The sequence below is a fragment of the Ammodytes marinus genome, assembly GCF_949987685.1.
Source record: "Ammodytes marinus genome assembly, chromosome: 9".
NCBI classification, from domain to species: Eukaryota; Metazoa; Chordata; class Actinopteri; order Uranoscopiformes; family Ammodytidae; genus Ammodytes; species Ammodytes marinus.
In genome coordinates this window covers 5,210,175-5,228,493 of record NC_137213.1, presented here as the reverse complement: position 1 = coordinate 5,228,493, position 18,319 = coordinate 5,210,175, and the positions used below count along the sequence as shown (strand labels likewise).

The 18,319-nt window shown below is 42.8% G+C and overlaps 1 protein-coding gene across 1 annotated transcript in view; it reads left to right on the top strand.

Moving 5' to 3' along the window:
- Positions 1 to 75: 75 nt before the first annotated feature.
- The window catches only part of LOC307256068 (nucleoprotein TPR-like), a gene marked incomplete at its 3' end in the record, with an annotated part of 43,767 nt that continues 25,523 nt past the window's right edge, over positions 76 to 18,319 (top strand). The window contains exons 1-24 of the mRNA XM_080034934.1: positions 76 to 322; positions 974 to 1,078; positions 2,583 to 2,647; positions 3,168 to 3,258; positions 3,609 to 3,712; positions 4,884 to 5,048; positions 5,997 to 6,089; positions 6,891 to 6,971; positions 7,099 to 7,186; positions 7,314 to 7,451; positions 7,587 to 7,681; positions 7,955 to 8,152; positions 8,269 to 8,376; positions 8,947 to 9,170; positions 11,473 to 11,636; positions 11,950 to 12,074; positions 12,228 to 12,376; positions 12,696 to 12,858; positions 14,113 to 14,247; positions 14,655 to 14,795; positions 14,916 to 15,120; positions 15,932 to 16,122; positions 16,562 to 16,702; positions 17,330 to 17,446. Coding sequence (XP_079891060.1) covers positions 172 to 322; positions 974 to 1,078; positions 2,583 to 2,647; positions 3,168 to 3,258; positions 3,609 to 3,712; positions 4,884 to 5,048; positions 5,997 to 6,089; positions 6,891 to 6,971; positions 7,099 to 7,186; positions 7,314 to 7,451; positions 7,587 to 7,681; positions 7,955 to 8,152; positions 8,269 to 8,376; positions 8,947 to 9,170; positions 11,473 to 11,636; positions 11,950 to 12,074; positions 12,228 to 12,376; positions 12,696 to 12,858; positions 14,113 to 14,247; positions 14,655 to 14,795; positions 14,916 to 15,120; positions 15,932 to 16,122; positions 16,562 to 16,702; positions 17,330 to 17,446 — 3,237 coding nt within the window. The 5' untranslated portion in view covers positions 76 to 171. The remainder of the gene's footprint in view (positions 323 to 973; positions 1,079 to 2,582; positions 2,648 to 3,167; positions 3,259 to 3,608; positions 3,713 to 4,883; positions 5,049 to 5,996; positions 6,090 to 6,890; positions 6,972 to 7,098; positions 7,187 to 7,313; positions 7,452 to 7,586; positions 7,682 to 7,954; positions 8,153 to 8,268; positions 8,377 to 8,946; positions 9,171 to 11,472; positions 11,637 to 11,949; positions 12,075 to 12,227; positions 12,377 to 12,695; positions 12,859 to 14,112; positions 14,248 to 14,654; positions 14,796 to 14,915; positions 15,121 to 15,931; positions 16,123 to 16,561; positions 16,703 to 17,329; positions 17,447 to 18,319) is intronic.

Below are 18,319 nucleotides of genomic sequence, written 5' to 3'. Positions count from 1 at the left end.
TGGGTGCATATCCTGTCTTTGTATGAGTGTGACATGACACCTAGCTTGACACCTTATCGGCGAGATATCAAACAGCGGGCTTACGGGACGGGAGAGACAGCGCTTCATCACTTCACCGGAGTTTGGCGTCCGTTTACTTATATATTTTTGTTCGGGGGGATACGGTCGGAGATGGCGGCCGTCCTGCTGCAGGTGTTGGAGCGGACGGAGTTGAACAAACTCCCGAAAGGCGCCCAGAACAAGCTGGAGAAGTTTGTGACGGAGCTGCAGAATGCTAACGAGGCGCTCAAGACGCAGCACGAGCGCTATAAAGCGGACAGTGGTATGTTAGCTACTATGAGTTAGCTGACTGGAAGCTAGGATAGAAACCTCCTATCAAAATCCACTATACTATAAAGAATATGAAGTCCTTCTGGCCAGAACGGGTAAAATAACAATAGATAATGTCCTGTGTTATCGCTGGACTTACCGGTGTCTGCTATCACGTCGAGGCTAACTTTGTTGCATGAGATTCAGCTAAGTGGTTATGGAAGTTGTATTAAATTAGTTACTGTTTATATTTTGTTGAATGAATGCCCAATTGAAAACCAAATCCCAAATATTTGAAAAATATCTACTATGTTTATATATTTGCTCTAAAGCTAGGACACATTACGTTACTATACTAAGTGAAGTTCGTCATGGCGTCATTTACTGCTTGAAAAAGCAACTCATCTGAATACAAAATTAGTCCTGATATTAAGAAGACGTAGTTTCCTTTTTAAAGGCTCCTGCATCACCAAATTAAACCAGGGTTCCACTGAGAATGGTCAACTTGAGTTGGCTGAGTGACAACAAACATTACATCACAATGACCATTAGTGCTCTGGATTAGATATTTATAAGTCATTTATGTGGTCTTTGTCAGTGCAATGTACAGTTATGATGTGTACTGTGTGTAGTTAGTCACGTTGAATGTTGTGTGCCCTTACAGAACAGCAGTACTTTGACCTTGAAAAGAGACTGGCAGAGAGTCAGGAGCAGATGCTGTGTGCCACCAGAGACCTGCTGACATTACGGGAGGAAAATAAGAAACTCAGTGAGTATTCATTCACCTACTATCAGTGTGTGTGTGTGTGTGTGTGTGTGTGTGTGTGTGTGTGTGTGTGTGTGTGTGTGTGTGTGTGTGTGTGTGTGTGTGTGTGTGTGTGTGTGTGTGTGTGTGTGTGTGTGTGTGTGTGTGTGTGTGTGTGTGTGTGTGTGTGTGTGTGTGAACAATTGTCTATATACAAATAAATTATGTATCAGATATGGTCTGTGATACTAACTGCATTTTTTGGAATGAAGCGCTTCCATCCAACATGGCATATTTGCAATTTAGAGCCTGGTGAGACCAGCCCCATCTTGCGAGCTTCACATGTGTTTCTCTTCTGCGGATCAGTTTGGACTTTCCTCCAAATGCCCGGGACAAACATAACCTGCATTAAGACCTAAGGTTTGTCCCTTATCGTGGAAGGCAGCTTCTGATTGGTTTGTGTAGTTGTCAATCTATCTTTGTGAGTCCAGCCATATCTCACACGCTTATTCATAGATCCATGTTGACGACTACAAGAACCAATCAGGGGCTGCCTTCCACTAACGGACGGAAAGTGGGAAGGGCCTGGTCTGACTGGAGTCTAGATAGACAACTACAAGAACCAATCAGGGGCTGCCTTCCACTAACCAATATGGCTGGGCTCCTCCCCCACAGAGATTGGAGAAATGTCTGATCTGCGGGAGAGAAAGGAATATGAAGCTTGAGAGATCAGGCTGGTCTCACCAGGCTCATTTAATTCTGTAGACTGTTGTGGAATTGAAATACCAACCTTTAAAAGATGAGAATTTAGTCAATTAATACCAGATGACACAATGTTTAAATACAAAAATAGAACAGATATTTAATGTTTGCAAACACGAGTCAAGACAACAATCCAGCAATGGGATTGAAATGAAATGACCACCGATAGGCGGTCATACAGAGAACTTATAGTGAAATCGAATTACGCACGAACATTCCAGCCTACGTACAAGATTCTCCTCAGCCAGATATATTGTTAGTTATCTTACAGACATAGTTCTCAGGAGCCATCTGGGTCAAAACATACATTCCTTACGCAGTTTGAGTATCTCAGAACATAACAACCTTCACCATCAAGGTAAGGTCAGGATTTTTGTTGATTAGCTTACGAATATTTAGAGTCAAGATGGCACTAGTCTATACAAACACATAATTATTATGACTGTAATAAACATTTCTATAACAAGACACTGTGGCCCTCCCACACAAGTATTTTATTTGACTTCAGATGATCTCAAAACATCCCTTCCAGTTCAACTAGGCCCTGTGATCACCAATGGAGATAGTTAACTAAGTAGTATAGTATGGAATAGCTGAAAGTCGGCGCTTCTAACTCGCCATTTTGTTGTCATTTTATTTCAAATGCAACGTGCTGTAATGTTGAACACCGTATAGAGAGATACACGGGTACACTTTGGCTGTAAAGTTATTGGAATCTCTGAAGTTGAAGTTGAACAAAGCTGTGTGTTAATGCCTGTGTCTGCAGATGAAGAGCTGAGCACTCTGAAGGGAATAGAGGGGGAGACCTCTGAAGAGAAAGCACCACAGCAGGTGAACACACACACACACACACACACTAGGGCTTGCCCGAATCATTTGAATATCCGAGTATTCGTTTGATAAATTAGTATTCGGAGCTCAATTCAGTATTAGGAATATTTATTTTTATTTATTTTTCCAAACATTTTTTTTTTGCAAAAGCACCTCAAACTGCAACATATTTCGTCAGCAAATAATGATTAGACTAACACACTACACACACCACACACACACACACACAACGCAGCTCATGTTGATGAGGATGTGTTATTGTCTGGGTTACCCTGGTGATTATGGAATATGAAAAACACCCCAAAAAGTACATGTTTATCTTTTGATGACAAATTTAGTGTGCTGTCACTTTCATCGTTTCACTACATCGCCACTGTTTGTTTATTTGTTTCTTTTGAGGAATTCTAAGAACATTTTGAAGTAAACTTTATTTAAAGTAGGTGAAGTAATTTGGGGCAAAATTGTTTCCTCTACATTTTATCTAAAGAAATGTATAATAATTATAATTGTGTGGCTGCAGCAAACCAAGGCCAAGTATGAGATCGAGGCAGAGAAGAGAGAGCTGGCCAGGCTGCTGGAGAAGAGGACGCAGGAGGTGGAAAACCTTACTGGTAAGATATCAGTTTTACTCACTCACTCACTCACTCACTCACTCACTCACTCACTCACTCACTCACTCACTCACTCACTCACTCACTCACTCACTCACTCACTCACTCACTCACTCACTCACTCACTCACTCACTCACTCACTCACTCACTCACTCACTCACTCACTCACTCACTCACTCACTCACTCACTCACTCACTCACTTTAGGGTTGGGCAGTACTATGGTTTTAGTCTATCCAATGGGTTTGCTCATGAAAATATAGGCTGTGTAATAAAGTACATATAAGAGTGATTCTGTAATAGTTGATAACTGTGTGTGTGTGTGTGTGTGTGTGTGTGTGCGCGCGCAGAGGATGTGAAGCAGCTGAACGAGAAACTGACAGAGACCAGCAAAGTGAAGATGGAGCTTCAGTTACAGCTGGATGACATCCAGTCCTCAGAGTCTTCTGTGAAGGTACACAGCAGAGTGAATGGAACCTAGCAGACCTCCATGATAAAGCTCATGATAAGCTGCAGTCCTTTCCAATGTTTATGGGTGCATGGTAAGGCAAGGCAAGGCAAGTTTATTTATATAGCACAATTCAGACACAAGGCCACTCAAAGTGCTTTACAGGGTCAAGATTAAAATACATGATACACATTAGAAAAGCGAATTAATAGAAATAAAACATTTAAAAGCTAATGAATAGAAATAGAACATTTAAATACAATTAAAATTGCAGGTTAAAATGGAAACAGAAAAGTCTTCAGATTTGATTTAAAAGAGCTGAGAGTTGCAGCAGACCTCAAGTTTTCTGGCAGTTTGTTCCAGATATGTGGAGCATACAAATTAAAAGCTGCTTCTCCTTGTTTAGTCCTAATTCTGGGGACTGTAAGTAGACCTGTCCCAGACGACCTAAGGGCTCTGGACGGCTCATAACGTATCAGCAGATCAGTGATGTATTTCGGCGCTAGACCATTTAGGGCTTCATAAACCAACATCAATTATTTGAGTGAAAGGAAGTGTGGTGTTGGCTCATCTTTCAAAGTTCCTGCTATTAATGGTACTGTCATTTCAGGATTTCTGCTTTAAAAAATAAAATAAAAAATGCCTGTTTATGTCTTCTGAGCGCCACAGAATGAGTGGCGTGAGCAGTCGAATCTGAATAGAGGGGTTGACTGACCCCGCCGGTCACTAGGGCTGGGAATCTTTTGAATTGCCACGATTAGATTCCAATTGTTGGGGTCATGATTCCATTCAAAATCCATTCTCGATTCAAAAATTCCGAGGCAAATTAAAGTCCAAGTCTAAACTTAAATCTTAACTTAAGTCTGTTTTAATGTGAAGCATGTAATGAATGTGATTTTAAGGCAAGTCAACATTACCGGCGGAAGCAAAGTACATATACAAATAAAATATATAAAAAACATACATAAATAAAAAATTTAAACAATTTTAGCAAATAATAAATCTTTTCATAAATCGCAGAAGAAAGGAATCGTGGTTTTTACATGAATGGATTTTTTTTTCACCAGCCTTACTTGTCACCAATCGTCAGTACACTGCTGGGTGTAATGGCTGTCACATTCCTAATGACATTTGATGTGTTTGTTTGTGTGTGTGTGTGTGTGTGTGTGTGTGTCAGCACCGGGAGAACCGTATGGAGCAGGAGAAAGAGTTGCTGGAGAAGAAGATGGAATGGTTGAGTGCAGAACTGAAGAGCAAAACCGAAGAGCTGCTCAACACCAACAGGGAGAAAGGCAAAGAGATACTGACGCTACAGGGTGGTCTGAAGAACAGCAAGGAGCAGGTAACACACCAGATATACATCGGGTATAAAGTGGCCACTACTGACTTCCATCTCTTACAGAAACAGTCAGTGCGTTTCCATGGGACAACTAGATTGGATTAAGACGTATACTGCATTTTCCACTCGAACGGACCGCGTCACTTGTCTGAGTATACATGGCCTTTCAAATGTTCGATAAAAGTCTGGAGCATAGATGACTCCGCTATGTTAGGTGGCGCTGTAGCCCTTTCAACAAGTGGTTATAGAGCCACGTCCGGTTCCTTTCCGGCAACAACACTACTATTTATTATGTTGTCTCCTTCCACTTCCTTGTGAAATCCTCTGCAGGGATTCTCGAGCAATCGCACAACAAGAACTCCGATATGAGATATGCAATCCTGTTTACATGCAGGTAGAATGCCGACTATGAACGGGTTATCCAGGTGTTCTTATCCGACTTTGCTTGTCCGTTAATGTGCCGATTTGTGTGCGAAGTAGATCGGATAAAGGTGTTTACATGCATTTTACAAGTCCTGTTGAAGTCTTATTTGTTTCTTTACCCGATTATGAGTCTGCATGTAAATGCACTGACTGACGGTTAATTGTGTATAAGTGCTGCTCTCAGTAAGAACTGCATTATTCAGTTCTATGATTGCAAAACAGGCCTACCTACTAATAGCCACTAAGCTAAGGTTTATGGAAAAGTCATGGAAAAGTTTTAAAAATGAATTGCTAAAAATGTATGGGAACCCTTTTAATCTGTTTAGCCAGCCCTGCTCCATAATTGTATCCATCCATAGTCTTTAAATGTAAGCCATAAAGCCTTTTGCAAGACAGAAAACATTAGGGAGTCTCACAGACAAAACCCTCAAACTACCCATCAAAAGCATGTCAAATCGACTGTTGGTCCTGCTCTGTGTTGTATGGTTTAACTGAAATAAAAATTAAAGTGTTATCTTTTCTCCACAGGTGAGCAGACTGGAGAGACAGCTGACCTCTCTGAAGGAAACCAGCAAAAGCCAGAGTAAAAGAGCCGCAGATCTCAACGACAAACTCAAACAGGTAATGTTAACACCAAGCGTTAGGTATTTTGCATTCAGCGTGTATTTACATTTGTATAGGATTGTTGTAGACAGCTAAAGGTTCCTCGCGATCAGGGCCTCAAAGCAAAGACAGGTGGTCACTACAATGGCTGCTGTTGAAATTAACATTGCACCTTCTGTTTTCAGATTTAATTTATTACTCCAACAGACAAACAAACTTCATTTACAGGACAAAACTAATCATGGCAATTCATTAAAAAGCTGTGATTAAAACTAAGCAGGACAGCCGTGTACCGGTAACCCTAAACCACTTGCACATATAAATACATATGTAGTGTCATTTGTTGTTTATCAGGCATGTGAAGGTATGAACATTTCATATCACGATTATCTTGGGCCAAAATAATTGCGATACACAAAATGATCCAGACAATCTTCGAAATATTCTTTAAACTCTTGAAATGACTAAAACATGCTTGAATCCCTTTACCTTACATTTTATTAGGAACTTTTTTATTTGCATTACAGATCACACATCCTTTTTTAAGCGGACTAAATACATTTTAAATAAATACCAAACAATCTTAAAAAAATAACACATTTGGGAGGGATATACAGTAATGGCCTTCAGCTAAGCCTTCAGCCATGGTGACAGGTTTAAGGCTTTTAGAATGAAGGAAAGGTGAGGAATTTCAATTTAGGACGTTTAGCAAGTCACTCATTGAAATCTTCACTATTATCCCGATAATGGGAATACCATAAAATAATGTATGCTCCCATCCCAATTGTTTATACGGTCTGCCTGTCTTTCTCTCTCCAGGTCAAAGATGAGCGCAGTGCTATGGAGGAGAAATACCGCAATGAGCTCAACGCCCATGTCAAATTGTCTGCCCTCTACAAGGTAAAGTATCACTGCTAGGCAAAATGAATATATTCTATACAAACGCATTTGATATCAGGTGCTATCCTCTCACATGTTGTCCTTTCACATTATTCAGACAGTATGTGATGTGTTTTCCTCCCTGTAGGGGGCAGCATCAGACACGGAGACCAAGAACCAAGAACTGAGTCGAGCCGTGGAGGAGCTCAGTAAGCTGGTTAAACACAGCGGGGAAGGTATCGCTTCACTTTTTATATTTGTCTTCAAGGAAATACTGAAAATGTAAATCCACGTCATACAATGAAGTGTTGTTACTGTTTTACCTTTCCAACTGATGACTTTGTGATGTCACTGTCATTGCAGCCAGTAAGACTCTAGAGCAGAAGGTGTGTGAGGGAGAAGAGCTCAAGAAGAGGCTGGAGGCAGAGCTGAGAGACAAGGTCAAGAAGATGGAGAAAGAGCTGGAGAATGCAACAACCAAGGCGGCAGGCAAAAGCTGCTGTAAGAACACACATACACACCAAACCTTCATAACACAAGACAAATGATACATGTGTGCTAACTGCTAACTAGAGCTGTGTTTGTGTGTCTATATCTGTGTGTGTGTGTGTGTGTGTGTATGTGTTTTGTTTGTAGGTGTGCCCTCTCTGACTGAGAAGCAGTTGGACTCCATGTGTCCGTCAGCTGCTGCTATCGCTGCTATCGTCAAGCCTGGCATGAAGTTCTTTGACGTGAGTTAGGGCCACACACACACACACACACACCGGGTCTGGCTCAACTTTACATTTGAAAAAAATACAAAGCAAAAAAATGCTTCAATTAGATGCCAAAGGGAAAAGAACATGGTCAAGCAAAGAAAGTACGATACGCTTTCCAATGACATGAATGCACAGGGAAGTGTGATTTAAAATATTTAAATTTGTGTGCTAAATCCTAGGTTAAGCATTTAGCATGTATGACTCATTCTCCCTGCTCTGCGTGTGTGTGTGTGTGTGTGTGTGTAGCTGTATAATGCGTACGCAGAGTGCCAGAGCCAGCTGCAGCTTGAGAAGCAGGAGAGCAGGAGAGTGAGCAGAGTGCTGGATGAGATCGTCCAGGAGGTGGAGTCCAAGGCTCCGGTGCTCAAGCGGCAGAGAGAGGAGTACGAGAGCCTGCAGAGGTCCATGGCCTCACTGTGCAACAAGCTGGAGCAAGCTCGAACGGTCTGGGAAAAACACTTCAAATTCATACATGTATTCTTCCTTTCTCATTCCAGACAGCAACCTTAGTGTGTTTAGTTTTTTTAACATGCATTCCGGTTCCTTTTTTTTGTCATTAGGAGATTTACAGTTTGCAGAAAGAGAAAGACGAGGCCAAGCAGCTCTGTGATGACATGGAGAGAGACAAGCTGAGGACAGAGAGACAGCTAGAGGATACATCCACACAGGTACACACATACATTTCAAAATCCGATAAGCACACAACCCACTTCCCACGACTGTAGATTTCCTCCATACTATAACTCCATATCAATTCAATATCATTCAAAAGCTCGGGAACTTTGAATAAAAAGAGAGAAATAGCGCTGAGTTAATACATGGTCGACGGCAGGATGAAATAGCAACACTATAACTGCCAGTGGCAATTAGCGCTGGTCTTTGTGAATTAGGTGGTATTGACATAATTTTTTTCATATAACCTAATTTATATACATGCAAATAAAACTGATGCACAGCTTGGCAGTCAAGTTTGAGTGCATTTCTGTCTTAGCACATTCTTTGTGAATTGGACGCCATCTTTTTATCTCATTTGGACAGGTTTAGCGGCCGCAAAGGCAAGCGCAATCCTTCTGTGGATTTTGCCCTAAGCGTTCCAATGAAGCTGATGGATTTGCTTTGGCTTTAACATATTTGACCGTATATGATCTGATTAATTAACATGGGGATCGATCAAATCTTCTGTTCAGGTAGATACCAATGACAAAGGTGTTTTTTCCATTGACTGTGTGTGTGTGCAGGTGTGTGTTCTCCTGGTGGAGCTGGAAGAAGCCAGAGGGAACCGTGTGACCCGGGAGGACGGCAGCTCCCCGGACATCTCCAGCAGCTCGGAGGGGACCGGCCCCCGCCCGCTCTCCTTCACCAGCGTGGAGCAGCTGCACCGGCAGAACCAGAGCATGCTGGGAAGGCTCAAACAGCTGGAGGAGGAGAAGGGCCGCCAGCAGAGCCAAGCCACATCAGCGCGGTAAATCAAAAGGGGGGCTATTAACTTTATTATTATCTTTGAGCGCTCCGGTGGCGTAGTGGATAGAGCGCGTACCATATTGGCTCCGGCCTTTGTTGCAGTGGTCGCGGGTTCAAATCCGACCTTTGGACCTTTACTGCATGCAGGGCTGTACAGTGCGACAGTTTTGATCGCATTTGCTACTGAAATTGATCACGTGCGATGATGAATACAAGTCCACTCGCACCGTGCTAATGAGCAGATGCTGTCTCTTTGAAACACAGGAGCGCTGCACAACACTGCTTAGAGGGCTCTACATTAAAACTCTCCAAATTCGGGTAAATGTAGTCTTAGGCAAGTAGCCTAAGTTATTGAGTCCACCCTCCACTTTGGCTGGTGAAAGATGTGTGCTCGGGACCTGTGGAGCGGCGATTCTAGCGTCTAATAAACTTCACCAACGGTAATAACCGGAAGGAGACGGCACGCAGTTAAGTTAGCGCGTGTGCAAACAGAACATTTCCTGTGCGCCTTCACATTAAAAGCATGTTACTAGCCAAACGTCAGTTTACTTTTTTGAAGCCGGTAAGAACAGGAAGTTCGCGCTTCTCAGCCCTGCAGTGCGCTAGCTTGAAAGGCAACTCATTCAGCTGCAGAGAGCAGTCAACAGTAGTCTATTTAAACAAAGTTTGAAATAACTGATAAGCCACTGAAGAACAACTCCCAATACATTCACAACAACCTATTTAACTTATCCTAAATTGTACCAATATGTATACTTAATTATTTAATAGGCTATATGTTTTAAAGTTAGGTTTTAATTAACAGAAGGACATTTACCAAAAAAAATTATTATTATGAATATAATAATGATATGTATATACAAAAAATATATAGATATTCATTTTATGGGGAGAAATCATTCTGAATCAGCAAAAAATTGCAATTGGCAGATTATATTCTTTTGTCTAAATTACAATCAGTGCACCCCTATTCATTTTTCTACAATTATTACTGCACACACTAGGATATGACATTAATTGAGAATTTCAAATGAGACCAAGATGACAGGCTAAAAGGTAATTAGAGCGAAATGCATGGGTTAAGGTTATGCAAGTTTTCGATCATACTTTGTGTGCTACTGAATTAATTTTTGTGCTACTGATTTTTTTTGCTTGCTAGCACCAGTGCTACCACTAGGGGTGTGAACGTTTACAAAAATGTCTAACCGTGTACACGACGGAATTTTTTTCGTGTACACGGTTAACCGTGACGTCATTGTCCTCGTGCGCCCACCGTCCTGTAGGCGAGCGCACACACACACATACGCGTTCGCCTGTCATGTGCGCCGTCATTATCGCGCTTCATTAATTTCCTGATTAATATAGCCTATCGCTTTCTACATGTCCACGTTTATTCAGGTTGAACAGGTGTTATAAAGTTCGGGCTACTTACGCGCGTAGTTCACGTCAACCGGGTAACTTTAATCTTTAGGTTATCTTTCATCACTCTTCCGTGGCTGTGAGTCGAGCCCGAGAACGGCGCCTCCCCGTGTGTGTGTGCGTGTGTTTGCGATTATACACACACTCACACGCCGAGGGACAGACAGATTGGGCAGACTAGCTTTTATCCTCCCCAAGTAGTTTATTAGTGATGTAAAATCAATAAATGCGTGTCTCCAGAACATATTTAAAAACTTTGAAAAAAAGAACATTTAAAATTTGAAGATTTTTTTTTTAAACGGTTTTCGTTTATTGATTTTTCCTAAACGGTTATGATTTACTAAACGGTTACTCGTGTACACGTGTACACGTGCACACCCCTAGCTACCACCTAAAAAAATAAGCGTACAGCCCTGACTGCATGTCATCTTTCCCTCTCTCTCTTTCTCCCCATTTCAACTCTGTACTATCTAATAAAGCTTGAAAAATGCCAAAAAAAATCATAAAAAGTAATACAAAAAAGAGTTTTATCTCACTGCCCTTTTTTCATTCACATTTCAACCAATTTCTCTATATATATACAGCTCCGGAAAAAATTAAGAGACCACTCCAAATGTTCAGTGTCTCTTGTTTTACTATTTCTAGGCATATGTCATATAAAGTACTAAAAACGTTTCTACCGAATTCACAATGAAAATATTGTCATTTAGAGCATTTTCAATTGGTAATTCAGAGATGAAGATTGAAGAGAAACTCAGACTGGTCTCTTAATTTTTTCCGGGGCTGTATTTTGCTATGGATGAGGTGATCCATAGAACATTGGTGAGGAGTTAAGGTTATGTGACGTCCATTGTTAACCCCTGGCTGTGTCTCTCTGGGTTCAGAGTGTCGGAGTTGGAGGGCAGCGTGGAGAAGCTGCAGAAGGAGGTAGAGCAGCTGAGAGAGCAGAGGAGCCAGCAGAAACACCTGGCCGACTCCAGCGCCAGACAGAGGGACATGTTCAAAGCCCTGCTGGCCCAGAGCACCGGCTTCAGCCTGCCTCCTCAAGGTGACCACCACAGTACCACCGCCTATGGGGCCTGCATAAGGGAAGGGAAGTCAGTGGACTGGTGTTAATATAATTATGTGTGTGTGTGTGTGTGTGTGTGTGTGTGTGTGTGTGTGTGTGTGTGTGTGTGTGTCTCTCTCTCTCTCTCTCTCTGTATTTGTGTGTCTCTCTCTCTCTCTTTGTCTCTCTCTCTCTCTGTCTGTCTGTCTCTCTCTGTGTGTGTGTGTGTGTGTGTGTGTGTGTGTGTGTGTGTCTGTGTGTCTCTGTCTCTCTCTCTGTGTCTGTGTCTGTGTGTGTGTGTGTGTGTGTGTAGGTCCAGACTCTTCACCCCAGCCCACCCCCGTGAAGCCCTCGGTCCCGGCTACTCGCTCCACCCCACAGAGAGCTGCTGCTGCCGAGTCAGCACAGACCGCTCAGTCTAAGGCTGCTCTAAAACAGGTACATGCTCACACACATAATTCTAGCCCTTTCCTTTTTCTTACTTCCTATTAGGGGATGGGTGTGAGTAATTCCTTGAGTAGTCCACGTTTCAAATGAACCCTATTGGTTAACAAGTGCTTGGTTTGATTGTGTCTGTGTGTGCATTTCCAGCTGAACGATGCCTTCACTCTGTATAAGAAGGAGAAGACGGAGAACGACAGGATGCTAAGTGAAACCAACGACCGGTTGCAGAAGCAGCTGACAGAGCTGCGCTCCAGCCACGCCAAGCTTTCCTCTCAGCTGGAGTTCAGCAATAAGAGGTGTGTGGGCTGCTGCTGTTTCACTGTCACTCTGATGCATGTTACACTGTGTGTGTCTGTTTACACATTGATGTTGTTGGGACGTGCCTTCCTTTTGGGAACAAAATGGAAGTCCCCATAATGTTAATAATTACATTTTAGGGTGAAGACTTGCTTTAAGGTCAGGATAGACTTAGGTGTAGGCTAAGGTTAGGGTTAAGGTAAGGGTGAGGCAAGTTGTGCCACCTTTTCGTTAGGGCAAGTCTCAAGGAAATTAATGTAACTCTATGTAATGTCCTCAGAAATGATGAAAACACGTCTTTGTTTGTGTGTGTGTCAGGTACGAGATGCTCCAGGAGACTGTGTCGGCCTACCGCAGAGAGATCTCGGCCCTGCAGGACAGGAACCAGAAGATGGCTGCCACGGCCCAACGCCACGAGCACATCATCCACACCATGAGCCAGGACCTGAGGCAGGCCAACGAGAAGCTGGCCCTGGAGGAGGTGAGGGACCAGCTAAAGTATATGAAGGGTAGACGCGATGCTGGATGAATGCTAGCTGCAGTCTGACACTGTCCCTGCGTTCCAAATCATATACTCTTTCTTTTTACTACACTACATACTAAAGTACAGAAGAGGTTTAGGGCCACCGGAGAGAGAAAATAATTTGATAAGGAAGGTTTTTTTTTTAATTATGTCGAGAAATGTCAAAAATAAAGACGAATACTCCAAAATACTATTGGTGTTAGTTGGGAATTTATGTATTTTCAGCATACTAAAATTGACGTGCATGTATTTGGACTAGGGGTGTGCACGTGTACACGAGTAACCGTTTAGTAAATCATAACCGTTTAGGAAAAATCAATAAACGAAAACCGTTTAAAAAAAAATCTTCAAATTTTAAATGTTCTTTTTTTTCAAAGTTTTTAAATATGTTCTGGAGACACGCATTTATTGATTTTACATCACTAATAAACTACTTGGGGAGGATAAAAGCTAGTCTGCCCAATCTGTCTGTCCCTCGGCGTGTGTGTGTGAGTGTGTTTATAATCGCAAACTCACGCACACGCACACGGGGAGGCGCCGTTCTCGGGCTCGACTCACAGCCACGGAAGAGTGATGAAAGATAACCTAAAGATTAAAGTTACCCGGTTGACGTGAACTACGCGCGTAAGTAGCCCGAACTTTATAACACCTGTTCAACCTGCATAAACGTGGACATGTAGAAAGCGATAGGCTATATTAATCAGGAAATTAATGAAGCGCGATAATGACGGCGCACATGACAGGCGAACGCGTATGTGTGTGTGTGTGCGCTCACCTACAGGACGGCGGGCGCACGAGGACAATGATGTCACGGTTAACCGTGTACACGAAAAAAATTCCGTCGTGTACACGGTTAGACATTTTTGTAAACGTTCACACCCCTAATTTGGACCTCCTAAATCTTTTCTGGCATACTAAATAGTAGGAAAGTATGGGGATTGGAACGCTGGGTCAGTTACACATAAGACAAAAAGTTTGGTCCAAAAACAGGACATCACACACAACTGCTGTCATTCCTCTTCAAAAACACTTAAGTTTTATTTTACAGACATATTTAGTTGACCTCATTGTTGTTTCAGATTGTTCATACATTATAGCTTTTCTCATGTTTAAGTTTTTTTCCTCACTCAAGATTATCTCATTTTAAGCTATCACCCTGTGTGTGTGTGTGTGTGTGTGTGTGTGTGTGTGTGTGTGTCTGTGTCTGTGTAGGTGCGCGTGGAGAACTTGACTAAAGAGAGAGAAATGTTAAGACAAGCAGAGAGTCGACTGAGTCGAGAGAAGGAGGCCATGCTGGCTGAACAACGGAACCAGAACCTGCTGCTCACCAACCTCAAGACTATACAGGTACCAAATCACACAGCACGCTTTATACTCTATTCTCTTATTCTGTTAGATATAGGAAGTTAATAGTCCTGATGTGATGCAATAACAGTATAGAAATACAATGAAATCTTCCTGTTCATTGGCAGAAAGTCTCATGAAGTCCTTGGGTGATTTGAAAGGCACCAACAAATAAAATGCTTAATTATTATTATTGAGTGGCTATTATCCATCCACACTCCCATATAAATATTATCAGTCATCTATGTCAAAATGACTATAATCAAAGGAAAAAAACTGTGGTTGGACAATGAAGTATTCTTTTCAAAGATTGAAGATTTAATTGCCTACTCTGTCAGGAAGTTCTGATCAACTTTTAATACAATCTTTTCTCACAATGATTTCTCCTCTTTTCCTCTGGTATGTTCTAGTTGACTATGGAGCGAACAGAGACAGACAGTCGCCAGCGACTCAACAACAAGATAGTGCGTCTGGAGGCAGAAGCCGCCTCAATGAAGACCAGGCTTGACCAGGAAGTGGCACAGAGACACACACTCGGCCGCAACATGGACGTATGTAGATTAATATAATGCATTTGTCTTCTTTTTATACACACACACACACACTTGCACACACACCTAAATATGAGTTGTTGTACATGGCATGGAATCCTGTCCCTTTGTCCTCTCCAGACCCAGTTACTAGCAGCAAAGAAGCAGCTGGAGACCCAGAACACCTTGCAGCAGAAGACCAGGGAGTTGTTGCGCGGCTCTGAACAGCAGGTGGCAGCGCTGAAAGCCCAGCTGGCCTCTGCCTCGTCCTCCGAGGCTGTGACTACGTCCAGCAACACAAGCACCCCGGCTACCAGAGCTGCAGCCCTCAGAGCTCCGCTAAGAGGTAACCAGCAGCCTAATAGACAGGAGCATATCGTTAGCCTCATAGCATTATTGCCTAAATCATATTTACTCTACTCTACATCTACTTTACCCTACTCCATAACCCTTAAAATATGATGAGGCAATTATGCGATTAGTCTAACAAAGTAAATATAGAGTAGATGTAGAATAGAGTAGATGTAGAGTAGAGTAAATATGATTTAGGCAATTATGCTATGAGGCTAACGTTATGTGTAGTATGTGTAAGATTTAAAAGAAGCTTCAAAAAGTGTCATTCATCACTAAATCCTCCATTCCACTGAGCGGTACTGTCGGTTTCAGTTCGGCACGCATTTATTTTGCGTTTTCACTCTAAAAAGTTGGGAAGGGTACCAATATAAGCAAACTATGCCGCACCTATTATAGTCACCCATCCATTGGGTTACCAAGCACTCCCAAAGGGTCCCGAAAGTATGAAGCTACACACTGCAGTTCGTGGATTGGTCGACACAATCATTTCTGTGTGAGAGATAAACCGATGTGTGTAATCTCCTCTGCAAGAGTGAAGAGTCTTTTGTTTAGAGAAAAATGTTGCCGTGCAGCTCTTTGTTTATTGTGTGGTGTTTTTCCTCTTCATTGAAGTAATCAGCGGGCTACGATTGCACAATAGTTACGTAGCTGCCATGGCCAGCGCTGTTCAACGGCTCTGACCCGTAGACTGTATATACCCGCATAAACCCTGCCTACCAAGTATGGGTACTATTGGAAGTGGAAACGCGTGCAAGAACTATTGTCAACACTAACGGCTCTATTCTTCCCCTGTACATCCGCAGTGCGCTCTCCTGTAGCCTCCCAGCAGCCCAGCCAATCGGAGCAGGAGCTGGTGGAGGTCAAAGGTCTCCTGCGTACTGCTGAGGAACAGACCAGTGAGCTAGCAGAGCAGCTAAAGAATGCTAACGCTACAGTGGAGCAGTACAGGGCCGTGGTGCTGACTCTGGAAGACAGTCTGAAGAAGGAGAAGGAGGTACAGCTCTTACTACACCCTCTAATACTACTTCATTTGTTTTCTTGGTGATAATGTACAAGACAGAACAAGTGTGTGCACAACATAACAACATCAAACAACGACAAGGGAAACAAAAATATAGGGCATGTTGTGGTACAAAATAAAGACCATAACAACAACAACAAGAAAAATAGCAATACTTTTAGAAATTAGACAAGGTGTAGCACACACACACACACACACACACACACACTCTGGGATTATTAGAGTTGGGTAGAGTGAAAGACGAGAGGAAGGAGGGGGAAAGGAAGAAGACGAAATGTATCTCATACAATTATTCAATAAGCAGTGAGAGAGAGAGAGAGAGAGAGAACCTACTTCTCTTCCATCTTGTGTTGTTCCTGATCCCCTGTACTGCTCCTAAACGGCCAACGTGTGTGTGTCCTCTTGTCCGTAGTCGCGCTCCCCTCTAGAGAGCCGTCTGAGGGAGGCAGACGAGGTGCACAAGCAGCTGGACAAGAGGATCCTGGAGGTGGAGAAGATGAAGCAGCAGGAGCAGGAGGACCGGAGGAAAGCTGTGGACGCAGTGGAGAAACAAGTAAGAGGAGACCTTTGAGGAAATGGCTCTGCATTTTGAAGATTTCACATACTGTCAATCGTGAAGGCTCCTTTGGACTTAAAGGTGGAGTGAGTGATTTCTGGAGAACGCTCAATCGGTCACAACCGGTGAATTTCTCCTCAAAATCCAGTGTTAAAACGCAGCCTAGGCTCTGTAAACGGGCATGTTGCAAGCTGTGGTGGGCCGCCTTTGTTTACATAGCTTTTGCTTACAAACCCATTTACAGAGCCTAGACTGTGTTTTAAAAAAAATGTCCACCTTAAGGTGGTCTCTCAAATGTGAGAATTGTTCTCTTGTTTAATATTACAGTTAATTTGGACTGCTGATCAGACTGGGAAATTATACTACCTATCTTCTGTTTTCTGACTTGTTATAAACTGAACAATAATTCAATACATTGATAAAAAGAGAGCAGACTCTATCATTGAAATCATTGTTAGTTATCAGTCCTGTTCTTCTGCATGGCTTCAATCATGAACCTGTTTTAACCTACTATTCAGAAGAATCAGTTTATAATCAATCATATTAAATGGGTGTTTGCCTACCATGACACGGATCTTTCAATCTATAAGCTCAACCAGTTGTTTTCCCTGCTGTGTTGTCCAGGTGTGTGAGCTGCAGCGCAGTCTGAAGGCCAGCCAGGCCGAGCAGCAGGAGGCACTGGAGAGGTCTGCTGCTGCTGTAACACTGGAGCAGAAGGCCATACAGGACAGCCTGCTGCAGGTTCAGACAAACACTCAATCACACACACACACACACACACACACACACACACACACACACACACACACACACACACACACACACAATCACACACACTCACTCACACTCTCATTAACTCACTCCGACTGCATGCTCAAGTACAGCCTTTCTCAACCTTTTTGCCGTTCGTCTGGTGTGCTTTGAAAAATATTATTCCAATATTTAAAGAAATGCAACATCATCCTTATTGTTCTCACATGCCCCTTTCTCCATGTCACATCAACACTATCGGAAATAGCCTGGCACTCCGCTCGTGTTGTCTCCTGGCCCCACGGCTTCACGTTGCGCTCCCCGTGTGAAGTGACAGGCAGAGGATCGCGATTCTGATTTTTTCCAACCGCCACGTCAAAAAGATAAAGAGTTCTCATCTATTCCAACGGCTCTGACAAGAGCGCGCATGTGTTCAACGAGCACGGTAGCGGCAGTTCCACGGGAGTGCGCCCGCTTGTCATGCCGCCTGACAGAACTCTGCGCCTCCTCTCTGCCCGCTAGCCTCTCCATTGAGAATGCATTTTGCAGGCGCGACCAACGCCTCCTGTGGGAAACGGCCTCAATGCGCGCCCAAGTCATGGCCGAAGCAAACTGCGCAGTGCAATGAATAGCAAGACCTTTCTTGACAGGTTCTCCATTTGACTAATTAGTCCATCATTTACAGTAGCTGTTTCATCGCTCAAGACATTACACAACACATTTTAAATTACAGTATTGAAGTAATACCATTACTATTTTTAAATATTACATTATTACCCTATTCAGCATGTGTATTTTCAAATGACATTTTCAGTCAACATGAATCTGAAAGCTTGAGGTGTTAACCTGTGTGTGTGTGTGTGT